Raw genomic sequence first — 20,408 nt, 5'->3', positions numbered from 1 at the left:
GTGGTGGGCCGATGGAATTCACAGCCATGGAGCGCAGTGGAGGCCAGAACATTAAATGTCTTCAAGGCTTTGATTGATAAATACTTGATATCACAAGGAATTAAGGGACACAGGAAGAGTGCAGCTAAGTGGCGTTGAAATGCCCCATCAGCCATGATTGAATGCAGAGTGGACTTCATGGGCCAAATGGCCTTACTTCCACTACTATTCGGGCGGCACGGTGGCACAGTGGTTAGCACTGCTGCCTCACAGCGCCTGTAGACCCGGGTTCAATTCACGACTCAGGCAACTGATTGTGTGGAGTTTGCACGTTCTCCCCGTGTCTGCGTGGGTTTCCTCCGGGTGCTCCGGTTTCCTCCCACAGTCCAAAGATGTGCGGGTCAGGTGAATTTGCCATGCTAAATTGCCCGTAGTGTTAGGTAAGGGGTAAATGTAGGGGTATGGGTGGGTTGCGCTTCGGCGGGTCGGTGTGGACTTGTTGGGCCGAAGGGCCTGTTTCCACACTAAGTCTAATCTAGTCTAATCTAATCTACTATTTCTTATGATCTTAAGTGGGGAAAATCCAAGAAAGAATATTTATAACAAAACTGAAGAAGAAGTGGGCCTGACCTTGAGTTTGGCTCCCAATCCTGTTTTCTCTTAACAAACCATCCATCTCCATCATATCATTCGTCTTCACTCCACCTCAGCTCATCTGTTGCTGAAACCCTCAATAACTTTGCTAAATTCAGAATAATCAGAACATGCTATTCCAGTCATCCTCACACCAGTAAACTTCAATTCATGTAAAGATGTACTGCCTGTATTCTATCTTAAGCCTTTTCATCCTCTACTCCAGTGCTACTTGACCTACAGTGGCTCTACGACACAATGACATCTTGACATTCCCGGGTATCAAATTTCTATCTGATGCTGTTGCTGTAAAGCACCTAAGGAAATTTTTCCTGCATGAAAGGAACTGTATGAACACAAAGCCCTTATTTTGTGCTTTTCCTACCACCAGAAAAAAAATGCCTTCCAAAGAAACTAAAATTAAATGCACATAGCAAATACTTACTTGTGCAGCATTGCTACAGCTTCCCTGGTTTTTAGCTGATCTAAGCCAAATGTTAGTGAGAAACGCCGAGCAAGTTCTTTTACTCCACTAAATCCAGGAGCTGTTCGATCAAAATTAAGTCCAAGGTCCTGTTCTAACTCATTAAACAACTGTAAGGAATTTTTTTAAAAAATCAGTGTGAATACAATGTAAGTCATGAGCACTGAAAAAATGTGAAATATGTGTAATGCCGAGAAATAAAGGAGTCCATTAAGTTGATAAGGATGCTTTGCTGATTAACAAATTTAATCAATTCCCTGTTATTTGCCCACTCAGTCTTTCCCACCCAGCACACTATTTTCTTCACCTGACGTTTTTGAACAGTATCAAACCTAAATCAAATTAGTTTTAGATGTAGCTCTGGTTAATGTACTGAAGAATACTACCATTTCAAATAAGTAAACAGTATCGATGAAAGTGAAGATGCAAATATTAAATGCAAAAATGCAATATTTAGATTGAAACAATTCTTATGTTTACACACTTCATTCAAGACATGACATTTGAAACATTATCACAAAATCATACACATAAATGGATCATGCTACTAAATGATAGCCCATTAAACGACTTTCCAAAGTTTAACCTTTATCACCTTATTCAACATACTGATAATAGAATAATAATCACCCATTTAAGTCCAGTGCTTGATGTACTCTGAATATTCCTTCTTTTAAAAAAAACACTCCCTAATTTGTAGCCCTATTATTCTTCCAAAAAAAGGTTTAAATCTTACCTGCTGTAAGCTAAGTATGAGGGTCTTTGCACACTGAATTTTATCAGTTTGTCTGCATTTGCTCATTGTTTCCTTGATGATGTCTCCATAATCATTGTAATACTAAAGTGCAAACAATCATGGTTTTAGTCAATATTACGGATTACCTTATTAATTTATAATTCTGAAACTGAAGCTGTGAGAATTCGATCCAAGATGCAAAACTTCTAATTAATTACTGGAACAGATTTGCACTGTGTGAAAGTCTTGCATACACAACACATTTGTTTCAGCAACTATTTGTTATTCTCAACGATAGCTCACGGATCAAAGGTTGCACAACACTTTATGGTTTAAGTATAAAGACCATCCGTTTTAGAAAGTTACATTTATGCACAAATATATAGAAATGGACAAAAAATTTACACCTATCTGTCCTGTTCCTATTTTGCTGACAAGTTTTACAAAGAGTAATCTAACTCCAATTTCATTGCTTTTAACAGGTTTTGTTTAGTGAATCTAAAGGCCACTTTTTTTGTTTGCAACTCTGTTGCATGCAAAATTTCATTCAAACAAGGGATTATGATATAAAGTTAAAAATGTCTACCTTCATGTACTGCTTAAAAATATCTGCAGCTGTATTCATGTCCACCACATTATATACAATTAATTTACAGAAAGCTGCAAGAAGATTCCTTCTTTTATGTAAAGCTTCAATTTTACTAGCTTCATCATCTTGATGTCCATCTGCAAAACACATATAATAGTTATTAAAGTTCATGAATTTGAAGTTAAGAAGTTGAACGCCACCAAAAACTGAAACTTGACTTTCTGGCCCAGAGGTAAGGGGAAACAATTACTGTACCACAAGACCCTTTGCTCTTTATTAATAGGACAGCCTCAGGTAATCACCTTTAAGGATGCAACTTCTGGGACTCATTTGGTCCTAACTGAAATTCACTGTCAGTTTCCAGTAGGAAAATGGTGAGCAGCAGAACTTTTGGCTGATGTTCTCCCATTGTCAATGCTTAGGAACAAAAGCTGGATTGTATTCCATTTCAGTTATCAGGACACTGATTCTTGAATTGAAATAGAAACGCTGGCTGACACTCCCTTTCTCTAGCCTGTATCGGACTTAGTTTAGGGTTCAGTTACAAAATTCCCTAGGATTGTCTGGGAATCTCCAGAATACCTCATGCACTGCTTATAAGTAGTGAAAAAGGAGTTTGTATTTTACATTTGCAGTTACTGCTTGCAGAACTTTAACATAGCAGCTAATAGTGTGAAGCCACAAGATAAAGTACTCAAATTTAAGGAACTCAACTGTTTAAAGGTAAACATTTGCAAACAGTGGGTTTTACATGATCAGACATCAGTTGTTCAAACTTACAGCAATATATCCAATAAGAATTAGCCATCATTAATATTATTACTCAGAAAAACCAGATTGGTGGCTCCAGATATTGCCAGAAATGGAGAGTTTAGTTATAAAAATAGGCTAGATAGGCTGGAACGTTTTTCACTGAGTGCAGGAGGTTGAGGTTTATAAAATCTTGACAGGCATAAATAAGATGAATAGCAAGGGTCTTTTCCATAGGGTGGGGGAATTCAAAACTCAGGGGCATATTTTTTTTTAAAGTGAAAGGAAAAAGTTTTAAAAATGACATGAGGCGCAACTTTATTTTTAAAAACTGAGCAATTAGTATGTGGAATGAACTGTCAGACAAAGTGGTGGATGCAGGAATAGTTGCAACATTTAAGACATTTGGATAAGTACATGAATAGAAAAGGTTTGGAGAGATATGGACCAAATGCAGACAAGTGGGACTAATTTAGTTTGGGAATATGGTCAGTGTGGACTGAAGAGTTTGTTTCCATGCTATACGACTCATAACTCTGTGATCCCAGCTCTAGATTTTTCCATAAGAACAAACATCCCGTTTACATGGACCGTCAAGATACCTCAAGATCTTACATGTCTCAATAAATCAAGTCTTCTACCAGTTAGAAGCCTTGCCTGTCCAAGCTTGTCTCTAAAACGTCATCTTAAATGTTTGTGATTGAATTCACTATTGGCCCGTTGCTTCACTTAATTTTCCAGTTCATTACAGTTAGATCAACTTTCACGCCCTACAATTGTCCTTAGTTGAGCTTGAAATATTAGTCTTCACCTACTGTTCTGCCTCAAACTTAACGTAAAGCTAACTGTATTTATAGCTGCAGCTACCCAAGGATGCTTACTCATGAGTTAATCTTGTTGGACAATACCAGGTTTGATGGAGTCTTCTTTATGGTTGGCTTCAGAACTTGTTATCCTAAGAAACTAATTTGAAAACATTTGAACTCTTCATCAAGGACCCCTTTGCTCATCTGATTGTCCCAGTTAATGTGTAGATTAAAATCTACCATGTTAATCACCATATCTTTCTGACAAGCTCCCAGTGTTTTTCTATACACTCCATCCTAGGTGCCTGCATACATTTGCAAGAATGACTTGAGGCCGTCAGTGCATCTAATTTCATCCCAAACTGTTTACACACCCCGAGTTTCTGAACTTAGATCATTCCTCTCTATTAGAGATAGTTATGGCACAATATGGGCGGTACGGTGGCTCAGTGGTTAGCACTGCTGCCTCGCAGCACCAGGGACCTGGGTTTGATTCCACCCTCAGGCGACTGTCTGTGTGGAGTTTGCACATTCTCCCCACATCTGCGTGGGTTTCCTCCGGGTGTTCCGGTTTCCTCCCACAGTCCAAACACGTGCGGGTGAGGTGAACTGGCCATGCTAAATTGTCCATAGTGATAGGTGCATGGGTCTGGTAGGTTACTATTCGGAGGGTCGGTGTGGACTTGTTGGGCCAAAGGGCCTGTTTCTGCACTGTAGGAAATCTAATCTAATCTAATACACAGAGCTGCTATCTCTTCTTCCTAAATGTCTTGTATCCTTTAATAATCATGTCCCAATTTACAGCATCCTGCAAAAACTGAAAAGTTTGTGTGTTGGCTGTCAGATTTATTTCTATTTGCACTATCACCTGATAGATTTTCATACAGAAAAGGATCTGCCACTTGTCCATCCATTCTGCTATCCCAACAGTGTCCTTGCATTGACTTACGTTTGCGCTCTGTGGCATCATGAGAAGATATTGAAATTTTACTCCATATTCAAATAATCTAAATCAATTTTGTGCACCTATATGTATATCAGAAAAAGCGCTGATTCTCACAATTACCTTTGGAGGACTGAACAGCAACAGCTGACTATGTTTCTATTTGCTATTCTGAAGCTGATCTAGTTTGCACTAACCTTCCTATCCCATGAGGTACAATTTTGTTGCATAGACTTTTGTAATGCTTTTGAAAACACTTTCTTCATGTTCAAACAGAAAATATTCAACATATTCCCTATGCCTTAAAGTTAGGGACAGAAGTGGTCCATTTGACCCATCCAGTATTCAATTAGATCAATGATGATCTAATAATCCTCAACTGTCTTCCTACCTTATCCCATAACCCTTGATGCCCTAAATGTTTAGAAATCTGTTTCAGCCTTGAATAAATCTAATGACCCATCCTGACAGCCCACTGTAGTAAAGAACCCCACAGATTGCCATCACTCAGACAGAAATTGGACAACATGCAAAGAACCGATTTTGGGTTGTCAGTCATACTGTGGACTGAAAGGTGTGCACATAAATACACAAGGCTCTGTTCTGTGCAGACAGAAAGAATGTACAGTTGTACTGCACTTGTTTCAACTCAACAAGATAGGTGACAGCTATTTACAAGCTCAATCAGAATCAATTTGCCTGATTTTAAATTAAAACAAAACATTGCTGTTAACAGTCAATCAGCACTGATGGCACTTTCAAATGCAAGGCTTCCAGCAATGAGCCCATTTGAAAATCAATCAGCCCTCTCCTCTCATGCAGCATAAATTTTGGTTTTCCCCTTGAAGTCTTGCAAAGTACCCTATGATTGAAAAATGAAAAGGATGAAAACGTGCCCTTTTCTCAGGAATACTTAAGTTTTAGAGAATTATGGGAAAAGATCTCCAGATAACAGACCACACTGGATCAGTATAAATATGAATGTAAGGGAAATAATATCTCTCACCTGTACTTTGGCTGTCTTCCTCTTGGTCAATAAATACATGGTCTAAGATGAAGCTGAGCAACTCTGACTGTAGAGATGAATCTGGAGTGTATACCAGAGGTTCCAGAACTTCACGTCCACCTGACATAATCTGGTGGCTAAAAATCATCAGAATATCACACAAGATAGTGAAAGCCTACAAAACAAAACAGAAATGATTACTGAAAGTTACTGAATCTATTTTGAACACATAGTCATTGCACCAATCATATGCAGCTCATAGGAAACATGAATTTAGAAGTAAACTTAAGTGTTTCTCCACATGCATTATTTTTCAAACAATGAGAATGTAAAGCAGGAGGCTTTTTTTTGTTCTCAAGAGGCAACTATTCCAGTCAATAAATTAAATTCTTTCCAATATAATTGATTACCAACACAGATTTGAGATTTGTCCTTCACACTGGCTAAAATTCCAAAGTGATACTACAAGCTAAAATACTGGATAGAGAATACTGCCCAAGTATGTTTAATCAACAAGCCCTGGTTGGTTATATCTCAAATCAGCAACCAGGACAGGTAAGGCACCTATAAAAGTCATTAAGTCCCTTCAAGATAAACAGAGGCTGTCTATGGAATTTACAGCACTGAACTATTTCCTGGTACAAGTATCACAGTGGGGAAACTGGGTCTGTTTCCACTCTTTGGCTGTGCAGAGTGTTTCCACACTGTGGGGATTTTATGATTCTGTGGAAGTAAAAATGCAAATAGCATGATTCCATAGAAAGAAAATCAATTAAGAAAGCAGTCTCCAAAAAGGTAGAGGAGTGATTCATTTTTCCAATATTTGCCATAGCAAGCTGGAGGACATGGTGTTATGCAACAAAAGCATATTATATAACTTAATCACAGATTAAACTCATCCTTCAAGGCCACAGTATAATTGCTTTTACCCTGCTAGTCAATTTTAAAATAGGCAAAATAGTTTTCAGCAGATTTTAAGCATGGTTTGAGATTGGGTAGAATTCCTTTATTTGAACATTGCAGTTTATAGTCCTCAAAAGAATAGCATTAGAGTTATAATATACAGAGTTGAGAGAGATCCAAAACCAACAGCATTGTTCTCTCTGCATCAGTTTGTATCTTCTTCTGCTTCAAAATATTCAACAAATTTTCAAATACCCAATCAATTGTGCCATCATGCATGGTAAGCAATTTTTATTATAAAGCAATTTCTCTTTGTCTCTGTCTTTCTCTCTCTCTCTCCTGCTTACTTCAAAATTACTTTTTTACTCTTTGCCACTGTCCCCTAAGCCCATCTTGCTTCGCTTGTCCAGACAAAATCTTCCTACTCTTAAAAACTTGCAATGGAATTCTTTTTAGCTGTATGTACCTTGGTATCTTAAGGTGCTCCTCACAGCCATGGTTTCTTATCTTAGCTGGGGCAGCACTGTGGCCTCACAGTGCCAGGGACCCAGGTTTGATTCCAGCCTCGAGCAACTGCCTGTGTGGAGTTTGCACATTCTCCCCATGTCTGCGTGGTTTTGTTCTGGCTTCTTCCCACAATCCAAAGATGTGTAGGTCAGGTGAGTTGGCCATGCTAAATTACCCATAGTGTTAGGTGCATTAGTCAGAGGGAAATGGGTCTGGGCAGGTTGCTCTTCGGAGGGTCGGTATGGACCTGTTGGGCTGAAGGGCCTGTTTCCACACTGAAGGGAATCTATATATATAAACCAATCTATCTCTGGCATCAACGGATACTGTTAGTGCACTTGCAATATGGGTTTAATGGTATTTTTGCATGGAGCACTCTAAACTTCACAAAGTACTTTATGCCTTAATCATTACTTCTACAAGTTTAAAACTATGTTTTATCCTCCACACACTAACCCTGAAAGAGATATTCACATTTACTAAATTACCTGCATTCAAATTATGCATTTGAAGCCCTAAGCTATTTCTGTCATCTACCCTCCAGTGTCTTTGTGTTAACCATTTTTCATTTAACTAACCACTGCAGTCTTTTACAATCCTTCCACATGCAATCAGTAAATCCCACAACTGATTCCTTCATTCAGCCTACCGATATAATGAAAACAACAGTCGAATCAGTATTGACCATTTGTGTACATCACTTCCAAGATGTTCCCAACCTAAGTAACATTCTTAACCCAAAGCTTTGTTTTCTGGTTGTCGATCAACCACAAGTATGGGTCTTGGCCTGAAATGTCGACTTTCCTGCTCTCCAATGCGGTCTGACCTGCTGTGCTTCTCCAGCTCCACATCTATTGACTTAAGCTTCCAGTATCTGACCTATCTGCCTCCAAAACCTTTTCGTGTGTCTTTTTCAGATGCCTTTTAAATGTAGGAACTGTACCAGCCTCCACCACTTTCTATGGCAGCTTGCTCCATACTCGCAGCACCCTCTCTGTGAAAGAGTTGCCCCTTAAGCTCCTTTTAAATTTTTCCCCTCTCATCTATGCCCTCTAGTTTTGGATTTCCCCACCCCAGGGAAAAGACTATTTACCCAATCAATGCCCTTCATGATTTTAAAAAGCTCTCTAAGATCATTCCTCAACTCTGACACTCCAGGAAAAATAGCCCCTGTCTACTCAGCCTCTCCCTACAAACCAAACCCTCCAACCCTGGCAATGACTTTTTCAATCTTTTCTGAATTCATTCAAGTTTCACAACATCTTTCCTGCAGCAGGGAGACCAGAACTGAAAGTTATATTCCAAAAGTGTCCTAATGAATGTCATGTACAACTGCAAAATGACCTCCCAACTCCGATAATTAATTCTCCCATGAGGTGGTTGAACAATTAATCAACTTCACAAACATGTTCCACCATGACCTCAAGTTCACCTGGACCATCTCTGATACCTCCCTCCCCTTCCTGAACCTTTCTATCTCCATTTCCAGCAACCGAATCAACATGGACATCTACTTGATACCCACCTCCTTCCCCAACAGCAACTCCTGTAAAAACACTATCCCTTACTTCCAATTCCTCTGCCTCTGTCGCATCTGCTCCCAGGAGGAACAGTTCCAATCCAGATCATCCCAGATGGCCTCTTATTTCAAGGACCACAATTTGCCCTCCCACATGGTCAACAATGCCCTCCAGCACGTCTACTCCACCTCCCACACCGCCACCCTTGAACCCCACCCCTCGAACTGCAACAAGGATAGAAGCTCCCTGGTCCTCACTTTGCACCCTACCAATGTCTGAATACAATGCTTCATCCTCCACCGTTTACGCCACCTACATTCAGACCCCACCACCAGAAATATATTTCCCTCCCCACCCCCTTCAGCATTCCCTCTACTACACTCTCATTAGGGCCACGCCCTGCCCAACCCACCCTCCACTCCCGGCACCTTCCGTTGCCACCACAAAACCTGCGCCCACACCTACCCCTCACTTCCATCTGAGGCCCCAAAGGATCCTTCCACATCTAGCAAAGATTCTCCTGTACATCCAAACACCTCATCTACTGTGCCCGTTGCTCTTGATGTAGTCCCCTCTACACTGGGGAAACAGGACACCAATTTACTGAACGTTTCAGAGAACATCTCTGGGACGCATGCACTAAACAACCCTACCGCCCTGTGGCCAACCACTTCAACTCCCCCTTCCACTCCACCAAGAACATGCACATCCTGGGCCTCCACCACCAAAGCCTAGCCACCCGATGACTGGAGGAAGAACATATCTTCCACCTTGGGACCCTCCAAACACATGGAATCATGTCAATTTCACCAATTTCCTCATCCCCCTCTCCCACTTTATCCCAGATCCAACCCTTCAACTTGGCATCACCCTCCTAAACCGTCCTATCTGTCCACCTATCCACTTCACCTTCTGCTCCAACCTATCACCATCATCCCCCATCTTAATCTACCTATCGCCTTCCATGCTACCTTCCCCTTCAGCCTCTGTCCCATTTAACTCTCAGCTCCCTTGCCTCCTCCCACATTCCTGATGAAGGGCTTATGTCTGAAATGTTGACTCTCCTGCTCCTCAGATGCTGCCTGACCTGCTGTGCTTTTCCAGCACCACACTTTTTGACTCCCATACTGAGTGAATTCATCAATAAAGGCAAGCATACCAATCACCTTCTTCACAAACCTGTCTACCTGCAACTCCCCTTTCAAGGAACTACGATAAAGCACTTCAAAGTCTTTGTTCAGCAAAACTTCTCAGGACCTTACCATTAAGTGTATAAGTCCTGCCCTTAATTACCTTTCTAAAATGCAGCACCTCACAATCATCTAAATTAAACTCCATCTGTTACTCCTTGGCCCATTGGCACATCTGATCAAGATCCCATTGTATTCTGAAATAATCTTCCTCACTGTATACTACACCTCCAATTTTGAGGTCATCTGCAAATTTAATAACTATACCTCCTACATTCACACCTGAATCATTTATAGAAATAACGAAAAGCAGTGGTTCCAGCACCAATCCTTGTGGCACTCCACTGGTCACAAACATCCAGTCTGAAACAAAATCCTCTACCACCACCCTCTGTCTCCTACCTTCCAGCCAGCTCTATATCCAAATGGCTAGTTCTCCCTGTATTTCACCTGACCCAATCTTGCTAACCAGTCTCCTATGAGGAACCTTGTTAAATGCTTCACTCAAGTCATGTAGATCACGTCCACTGCTCTGCCCTCATCAAACCTCTTCGTTACTTCTTCAAAAACTCAATCAAGTTTGTGAGATACAACATCCCATGCACAAAGTTACATTAACTACCCCTAATCAGTCCTTGCCTTTCCAAACACATGTAAAATCCTGTGCCTCAAGATTCCCTCCAACAACATGCCCACCACCGATATCAGGCTCACCGGTATAGAGATCCCTGCCTTTTCCATGCCACCTTTCTTAAATAGTGGCACCATGTTAGCCAATCTCCAGTCTTATGGCACCTACAATAACCTATAGTTATTGATGATACAAATATCTCAGCAATGGGCCCAAAACTCACTTCCCGAGTTTCCCACCAAGTTCTCAGATACATCTGGATGAGGTCCTAGGGATGTATCCACCTTTATACATTTTAAACTGTCTAGCAACACCTTCTCTGTAATATGGTCACTTTTGATCATACCACGTTTATTTACCCATGTTCTACTTCTTCCATGTCCTTCTCCACAGGAAACACTGATGCTAAATACTCATTTAGTATCCCCATCTCCTGTGGTTCCATACATAGGCAGCTTTGCTGATCTTTGAGGGGGTCTATTCTCTCCCTAGTTACCCTTTGATCCTTAATATCTTTGTAAAATCGTTTGGATTCTCCTTAACCCTATTTGCCAAAGCTATCTTTTTTCCCCTTCTCATTTCCCCCCTAAGTTTACTCCGACTGTCTTTATAGTCTTCTGGGGATTCACTCTATCTCTGCTATCTATATCTGACATATGCTTTCATCTTTATTTTGACCAAAACCTCAATTTCTCTAGTCATCCAGCATTGCCTATACCTATCAGCCTTGCCCTTCACCCTACAGGAACCATGTGTCTCTGGACCTGCGTTCTCTCATTTTTGAAGGCTTCCTATTTTCCAGCATCCCTTTACCTGAAAACATCTGACTTACCCCATACCCCATCAGCTTTTGAAAGTTCTTGCCCAATAGTGTCAAAATTGTCCATCCTCCAATTTAGAATGTTTAACTTTTAGATCAGCTCTGTCAGTTTCCATTCCTATTTTAAAACTAATAGAATTATGGGTGCTGGAGCCAAATTGCTCCCCTATGGGCACCTCAGTCACCTGCCCTGCCTTACTTCCCAAAAGGTGGTCAGGTTTTGCACTTTTGCTAGTAGGTACATTCACTTACTGAAACAGAAAATTTTCTTGTACATGCTTAACAAATTCTTCTCCATCTAAATCCATAACACTATGGCAGTCCCCACCTATGTTTGGAAAGTTAATATCCCCTACCATAATCAGATAACTGAGATCTCCTTATAAATTTGTTTCTCAATTTCCTGCTGACTATTGGGGAGTCCACAATACAATCCCAATAAAGTGATCATCCCTTTCTTATTTCTCAGTTCCACACAAATAACCTCCCTCGACATATTCCCATGTATACCCTCCCTAAATACAGCCATAATGTTATCCCGAATCAAAAACACCGCTCCCCCTCCCCTCTTGGCCCCTTTTCATTCCTTCCTCTAGCATCTCTCCCCTGGAATATTAAATTGCCAGTCCTGTCCATCCCTGAGCCAGGTGACTGTAATTGCTATGACATCCCAGTCCCATCTTCCTAAACATGCCCAGTGGAAATGATTAACCTCATTAGCTTCGAAATAGTTTTTTTTTCTTCAGGGGGTGACTTAACTTTGCATATACAAGTGTAAACATATGAAGTAGCATACTTCTGACACCCTTTGTTCAAATCAGAAGTGTATGTTTGGCAAAGTCTGATCCAAAATACTGACATTGCAAAAGCACACACTACACAAGATGCTTTTAACATATCTGATCCCCAATAACAGATCCTCACTAAGTTCTCTCTTGCTTAACTGCTCATTCTTTTATGCACTTGCTTCATTTTCCTTCCTCTTGATCTTTCTCTTATCCAGAATCCTGTGTAATCCCACTCTACAACTGCTTTTTGATTTCACAAACAAGATAACAAGCTGAGACTTGGGTCAGCATAGAGCTGTAAAGCCGTGGTATGAACGTCATGATGCAAATTGGAATAAAAGGAATGGACAACGCACCATATAGTATGACTCAATGAATAAAAAGCAACTCATTTTCCTTGCCCACAATAGGAAATCCCTCCACTACACTGATTATGTATAGCTCAATACAATTACCACTACAAGAAAAATTAACAGAAAATTAATGAACATACAAATTAAGTGCTACTTCAGTGATAACAAGGAGTAATATCAAGGGAAGTTGCAAACTTTTTCTGAAATGTCTTAAGCTGTATATAAAAGGCAAATGAAAATGCAACTTCTTTGAAATGACCGAAGTTATAACACAAAAGTAAATTGGGAGGGTACATTTGATGGAGGGCAGCATCTTCTTTCATATGATCTATTGCCTAAGTGTCACCTCAGTATGTGCAATTGGATAATGAGATAAAATAAAAACATATAGCTGCTTGAACACCTTTCCCAGTTACCTGTTCTTTAACAGCTGTGTTAACATTAGTCAGGTAGTGCTGGCAGATCTGACAGAAAGCTCGCATTTGTTTTCGTAACATTATTAGTTGGTCCTGAAAGAAAAATGTACATCTATAAATACCTTTAAATGAGAATATGCTGTAGAAACAAATGTAATTACTTAGGAGTCAACTACATTGCTGTGGCTCTGGAGTCACATGTCAGTCAAATCAGGGAAGGACATTATCATTAGACTCTTAATTCCAGGTCTTTACTGAATTCACATTTCAACATCTGCCATGGAAGGAGTCAAAACCAAGTCCACAGAACAGCTCCTGATTAATCATCCAGAGATAATAACAGTAGGCCTTGCTTTTCCCCATTTGCCACTCTTCTGCCTACTTGCCCCATCTTCTTTGCATCCTTCTGCAGCTTACAGCTATCTTCACTATTTACCATTTTATCCATTTTTGTGTCATCGAAGAAAGTCTCGATCATACCTCCCACATTTAAGTTTGAATCATTTATATGTACTACAAATGGCAAGGGCCCCAGCATAATGTTATGCAAAACGCGAGATTTTCATTCATTATATTAATTTAAGTTGTTACAATTATTGCAATTCATGAAACCGTCTTTTAAATTTGCACAATTAAGAGCAAATAAACAAGGTCAAAAATAACATTACATACAATGAATTTTCAGATAGGGACTGAGAGGTGAAAACATATGAAGCAACCAGAACTGAAGGTTCCAACTGGACTGCCAAATTAATAAGTTGAATGGTATTCCATAGTTTGTAACAAGACAGAAAAGTTGATAGCACAAATGAACAAAATGAAAATAACTTGATAGCAACAACATTTCTGTAATAACTATGTGACCAGGACAGGGAACTCAACATTCAAAGGATTCATTTCCTGCAAAATGGAAAAGGAAGTAGAGTCATGTTGTTGATAAAGGATCAGTCAATGCAGTGGTAGATAGTGATATAGGTTCAATAGAATGTGATGTGGAATCAGTTGGATGAAAATAAGGAATAACAATGGAAAGTTACAGGTGGAGTAAATCTATAGGCCAAAGAAAGAGTTACCACATTGTAAGACAAAGTATAAATTAAAAAATGGAGACAGGTATGAATGGCAACACAATTTTCATGGGGATATTAATCTGCGTATTAATTGGACAAAAAAGAAGAGTAAAAGGTAACACGGAAGGCAAGAGTGCACAAGAGATTGTTTCTTAAAACAAGATGTTGCACAATCTACCAGAGAACAAACTATTGTAGATCTATTAATGAGTGATGAGGTAGAATTAATAAGAGATCTTGGAATTAAGTCCCTTTTGAGAGAATAGCAATCGCAACATGGTGGAATATTAAATTCAGTTTGAGGGACAAAGCACAGATCACAAACCAATGTTGTCAAGTTAAATGACAAAATGTAGAAGAGGCATGAAGAACGAGTTTTCTAAACTGTGCTGGAAAAGCAGTAGAAAATCAGTAGAAGAGCAGTGACACAAATTTAAGCACATGCTTCAAAACATTCAGCAAAAATGTAGTCTGGTCACAAAGAAGGACTCGATGAGAAGTACAAATCACCTGTGTTAACAAAGACAGTCACGCAGAGTATCCAATCAAAACCTAAGGCAAACAGAGTGGTGAAAAACCAATGGCAGGCGTGAGGATTAAGTGTTTTCTTTTAAAGAACCAGCTGTGGATGACTAAACAAAGAAACTAGTAAGTAATAAAAACAAACACCAGTTTGTGTGTGTGTGTGTGTGTATATATATATATAGGAGATCCTTGGAGGATGTGAATGGGGAATTGATAATGGTGAAGGAGGAAATGACAGATATTTTAATCCGAGATACACAGAGGGAGAGGCACCAAGACCGGGGGGGGGGGGGGGGGGGGGGGACGGGGGGACGCACGGACGGACGGAGACAGAGAGAGAGAGACACACACATAGAGAGAGACAGACAGAGAGAGAGAGAGATAGGGAGACAGAGACAGGCCCCTCATGATTTCATAAATTTCTCTAAGGTCATCACTCAGCCTCTGACGCTCCAGGGAAATTAGCCCCAGTCTATTCAGCCTCTCCCTGAAGCTCAAACCCTCCAACCCTGGCAACATCCTTGTGAATCTTTTCTGAATTCTTTCAAGTTTAACACCATCTTTCCTGTAGCAGGGACCAGAATTAACCACAGTATTCCAAAAGTGGACAAACCAATGTCCTATACGGTTGCACGTGACTTCCTATTATCAATGTGATGACCAATTAAGGCAAGCATACCAAATGCCTTCTTCACTATCATCTACTTGTGACTCCACTTTCAAGGAACTACAACCCTGCACTTCAAGTCTCTTTGTATGGCAACACTCCCAGGACTTTACCATTAAGTGTAGAAGTCTTGCCATGATTTGCCCTACCAAAATGTAGCACCTCACATTTATCTCGGTTAAACTCCATCTACCACTGCTTGGTTCACCCTATTGTACCCGGAGGTAACCTTCTTCGCTGTCGACTGCACCACCAATTTTGGTGTCACCTGCAAACTTGCTATCCGTACCTCCAATATTCACATTCTAATAATTTATATAAATGACAAAAAGCAGAGGAACCAATACCAATCCTTGTGGCACACTGCTGGTCACAGGCCTCCAGTCTGAAAAGCAGCCCTCCATGACTCCTACTTTTGAACCAATTTTGTATCTAAATGGCCAGTTCGTCATGTATTCCATGGGATCTAACCTTGCTAAACAATCTAACCATGCAGAATCGTATTGAATGCCTTGCAGAAGTCCATATAGACAATGTTTATAACTTTGTCACTTTTTCAAAAGAACCCCCTCAAGTTACTGAGATATGATTCCTATGCACAAAGGTGAATCAGTTTTTGCATTTCCAAATATATGTAAATCTGTCTCTTAGAATCCCCTCCAATAACTTGCCCACTACTGACGTCAGGCTCATCAGTCTATCATTCCGGGTTTTTCCTTACACCCATAAACAATGGCACCAGGTTAGCCAATTTCCAGTTTTCATACACCTCACCTGTGAATATCGATGATACAAATGTCTCAGCAAAAGCCAGCAATCACTTCCCTAGCTTCCCACAAAGTTCTATGGTACACATGATCTGGTCCCAGATCATGCGTTTTAAGACATGATCTGGGACCAGATATAATATGCCTCTGTAATATGCACACTAAAGATATCGTCATTTATTTCCCGAAGTTCTCTACCTTCCATATCATTCCCCACAGATGCAAAACACTCTTTGTATTCTGGGGCCTCAAAAATTATAATTTATCATCGATGTTAATGACTTGGAGGTGGGGGCATAGGGTAATGTATTAAACTGGCTGATGATGCAAAAGTAGGTGGGAGGGTAAATTCTAAAAAGGAAATAAAGAAAGAGGTTGAGAGTTTAATGTAAATGGAGTTTAATGCAGCAAAGTATGAGGTCTTGCACTTTAGTAGTAAGAAATGAAAATGCAGACTTTTATTTAAATGCAGATAAATGTCAAAATAGTGCAACAAAGTGTGATCGACACATTCTTTTCTATGAAACACATGAAGATTACATGCAGTGCAGCAAGTAATTAAGGTAAATTGAACTTTCATAGAATTTAAGTACAGAATGCCATTCGACTTTGTGTCTCCTGAAACAGCTACCTAGCTAGTCTCATTCTCTAGCCCTATTTTCCACTAAATTCATCACCTTCAAATGTATATCCAACTCACTTCTGAAATTTACCACTACCACTATCCAAGGCAGCACATTCCAAATCGTAACAACTCGAGTAAAGACCATTCATCTCACTCTCTTGCTGAGCACCTTGAAATTGTGAACCCTAGCTACTGACATAATAACTAGTGAAAACAGAATATCCCCCTTATACCCTTCAAAACTGTTAATAGTTTTGAACATCTCTTGATTTTCTCTGCTCCAAGAAGAGAAAAGACAATTTCTCTAATCTTTATTCTTATCAAAAATCACTCAATCCTGGTATCATTCAAGAAAATCTCTTTTGCACTCTCGCTGGAAAAGATATCCTTTCTTAAATAAGAAGCCCAGAACTAAACAATATTCCAGGTTATTGGTCTGTCCAATGATTTATAGATGTGTTACATTTTTCCTTGCTTTTATACTCTCTACCTCTATTTATAAACCAGAGGATCCTATAAGCCTTATGAACAACTGCTTCAACTTGCCTGCCCACCTTCAGAGAACAATGCACTTGCACACCGAGGTCCTTCCGCTCCTGTACTCGCCTCAAACTTGTACCATTGAGTCTGTATCATCTCTCCATCTTTCTTCTGTCAAAATGCATTATCTCATTTCTGTGAATTGAAATTCATCTGCCAGGTGCCTGTCAATTTAGCTAAATTATCAATGTGCCTCCAAAGTCGCTCAGCATCATCCTCACAATTCACTATTCTCCCAAGCTTCATAACATCTGCAAGTTTAGAGGTTTTGCCCTCAACATTCATCTCCAAAACATTTATATAAATCTGAAAAAGCAAGGGTCCCAACACGCAACCCTGGGGAACACCACCTTCTACACATCTCCGATCTGAGAAATGACTATTTATAACTACCCGCTGTTTCCTATCTTATAGCCAACTTCTGATTTACGCTGGCAAGGACCGATCGATTTGGTCATAGCTTTGAATGTTACAACATTTCAAGTGTTCATCCAAACACTTCTTAAAGATTGTAAAGTTTGCTGTTTCAAATAACAGTGTATTCCAGACCCTTACCACTACATGGGTGAAATACCCACTATAATGTGGCAAGCTTCAAATATATCTTCCGAGCTGCATGCTGACAATTCTTTAGCATATCGTAGTACTGCCCTGCATTTTACAACATAACCAACATTTCATCAAGATTAAAAGTGTTTCATTCATGTACAAAATGGAGTGACAAGGCAAAGATACTGCACTGATATTATCAAAGGGCGTACGTTAAGCATGCCACCTCAGGGACACAATTATAGTGAAAAAAATTCAGAGGCCATTGGATCTGTCCCAAGTTACAATCTTCTTCATGTTATACATTGTTTTAGGAAAAAAAATACTGAATCCAATAATCACCCCTCAACATATTACATATTTTTCAACGTATCAAGAAGAACTTGCCAATTTCAATCTTATATTTGTCCAGTATGAACTGTTGTCTTTTGATCTTATTCTTACAAGCTTATTTTCACAACTTAACTTTTCCTTAACCTTTGGTAACCACTATTAACTGGATACCTCTCAAAGTTTTTTTTTGTGTAATTCATTTCTGTCATGTTGTGAAGTGACATAGTAATGTTACCTACCTCCAAGCCTTGAATTGCTCGCTTGGTTAGGACAAAACAAGGAGCTCCACATGTGGTCTGGTCACAACTCTATATAGTTTGTGTCTTTGATAAGCATTGACTCCATAATTACAAGTTTCTTTGTTAAATTCTGTACTACAATTTAAAGATCTGAATCTTCTTTGTAATTAAAACATATGTTAAATTTGAGAGTGGCTACAAATGGGTACTACTCCAAAATAAAGTTAAAGTTCTTTAAACATTACATATCATAATATTTTCAGAAATTCAATCTTAACATGAAAATAAGTGGGCAACAATTTTTGAAACGAGTCTGAAATTCCAGGGTTACTGCTCCAACAGAACATAAGCAGAAGGTGACAATGTGCAACCTAAAGCAAAGATAGAGGCAATTCTACATGCCAGGGCTTTTTGAGTGCATCAGATGTACCTGCTGTGATTTCCATCTAAACAATGAGAATACCATCAGACTCAAATGGGAGCTTACAAAGCTTGAAGAGGAGGCAATTTACTAAAAATTCCCCTAATGGGAAATCTGGTCAATAATTTTAAGTTCACCAACGGTCTGAGAGACTCATTGTCTGAACTGTGAACCTTATCGGGATAAAAACAAACTCTGAAAACAGAAAATGCTTTAAATACTCAGCAAGTCAGAAATCTGTGAAGAGACAGCTACATTTCAGTTTAATGACCTTTCATAAGAATTGGATAAAAATAAGAGATACTATCTCCAATTTTATCAGAGCAAGATGAAAATATCATCAGTCTGAAATGTTAATTGTTTCATTCTTCACAGATGCTGACGTCCTACACTTTCAGCATTTTGTTTTCATTGTTAAACTTTATTGAGGCCTTCTTCAAGTCTATGCAGATTGTGCTCGATCAGAAAATAACTAATTCAAATAGATGCTCAGTAGCAGCTTGGGAATACAGTACCTCCAAAATCTTCAGATGGTGCAACTGAACATTCTTTGAGACATCGGTCCATGAGGAATCAAACCACTATTTAAACAGGGAGAAATCCAACAGTTCTGAGCTCAAACCAACTTCTCCTACTGCTCTTAGGCAATCTAACCAATTGTTTCCTTGTTGCTCTATTGAAATTTCAGGGTAAATCGTTATTCGTAAACAATTTTAATGCATAGCACTATCTTCTATGAGGTTTTAATGTATTTCCAAATGTGAGACAAATTAATTTCCACTCTTTTTACATACCTTTGTTGAACTGCCTTCAGAAACGGTGGCTAGGTTCCAAAGGATTACATAGTGAGTGCACTGTAGTGCATGAATGACAATCTAAAAAGCAAGTATACAATATTTCAAAATAATACTTTCTAAATATATCCAAAACTTAAAAAAAAAACAACATAAAAGAAAGCTCGACAAAGTCAATGCTGGAGTTTTAACATTGAATTATTACCTGTTCTGGCATATCTCCATTTTCAATACCAATCTTTAGCAGTTTGTAATTGCTGCCAAATAAGTCCCATCTTGTAAGGTCGTGGGCACTAGAAAAACAAATGAAGTTTGAAGCTTATAACCAAAGCTCACCGAGATGTCTGTAACAGCAAATGCATTAGATTTTATAAACCCCACAAGGCACAGAAACTGACCATTTGGTCCACCCGCTCCATGCCATTATTTACAGACCACTTAAGCTTCCTCTGTCCTTTCCTCACCAAAATCTATCATAGTGGCTCTCTGTTCTTTCCTTCCTTCCTTCCCATACTTGTCCGGCATCAAAGCATTTACACTATTTCCTTCAACTAATATCTGTGCTAGCAGTTTCTAATTCTCTCAACTCTTCCTTCTGGTATCCTTACTCATTAAATTGAGGCTCTCTCATACTGATGATCTCTAATTATGCTCTTCCCCAGAGAAGAAACACTGACTTAAATCTTCCAATTAGTAGCACTGCAGATATGCAAGCTGCTGACTAGTTAAACCGCCTGCAATGTTTTATATTAGAGCCTTTGGACTTTGGGGTTTGACCTCCAGTGTGGATCCAGTGACTTCAGTATGCTGCGTTTTATGAATCA

At 39.4% G+C, this 20,408-nt stretch overlaps 1 protein-coding gene across 5 annotated transcripts in view; it reads right to left on the bottom strand.

Annotated features, from left to right (window-relative positions):
* The window catches only part of stag2b (STAG2 cohesin complex component b), a 194,831-nt gene that overhangs the window by 35,789 nt on the left and 138,634 nt on the right, over positions 1-20,408 (bottom strand). For all 5 annotated transcript variants that reach the window (XM_060832506.1, XM_060832505.1, XM_060832507.1 and 2 more), the window contains 7 exons: positions 19,790-19,877; positions 19,585-19,665; positions 13,055-13,147; positions 5,927-6,101; positions 2,419-2,558; positions 1,833-1,934; positions 1,058-1,206 (listed from right to left, as the gene is read on the bottom strand). In XM_060832506.1, the coding sequence (XP_060688489.1) occupies positions 1,058-1,206; positions 1,833-1,934; positions 2,419-2,558; positions 5,927-6,101; positions 13,055-13,147; positions 19,585-19,665; positions 19,790-19,877 (828 nt within the window). The remainder of the gene's footprint in view (positions 1-1,057; positions 1,207-1,832; positions 1,935-2,418; positions 2,559-5,926; positions 6,102-13,054; positions 13,148-19,584; positions 19,666-19,789; positions 19,878-20,408) is intronic.

The sequence above is a fragment of the Hemiscyllium ocellatum genome, chromosome 11 (assembly GCF_020745735.1).
Source record: "Hemiscyllium ocellatum isolate sHemOce1 chromosome 11, sHemOce1.pat.X.cur, whole genome shotgun sequence".
Classification (NCBI taxonomy): domain Eukaryota; kingdom Metazoa; phylum Chordata; class Chondrichthyes; order Orectolobiformes; family Hemiscylliidae; genus Hemiscyllium; species Hemiscyllium ocellatum.
Note: the sequence above shows the minus strand (reverse complement) of the source record. Positions and strands in the feature narration are given on the sequence as shown.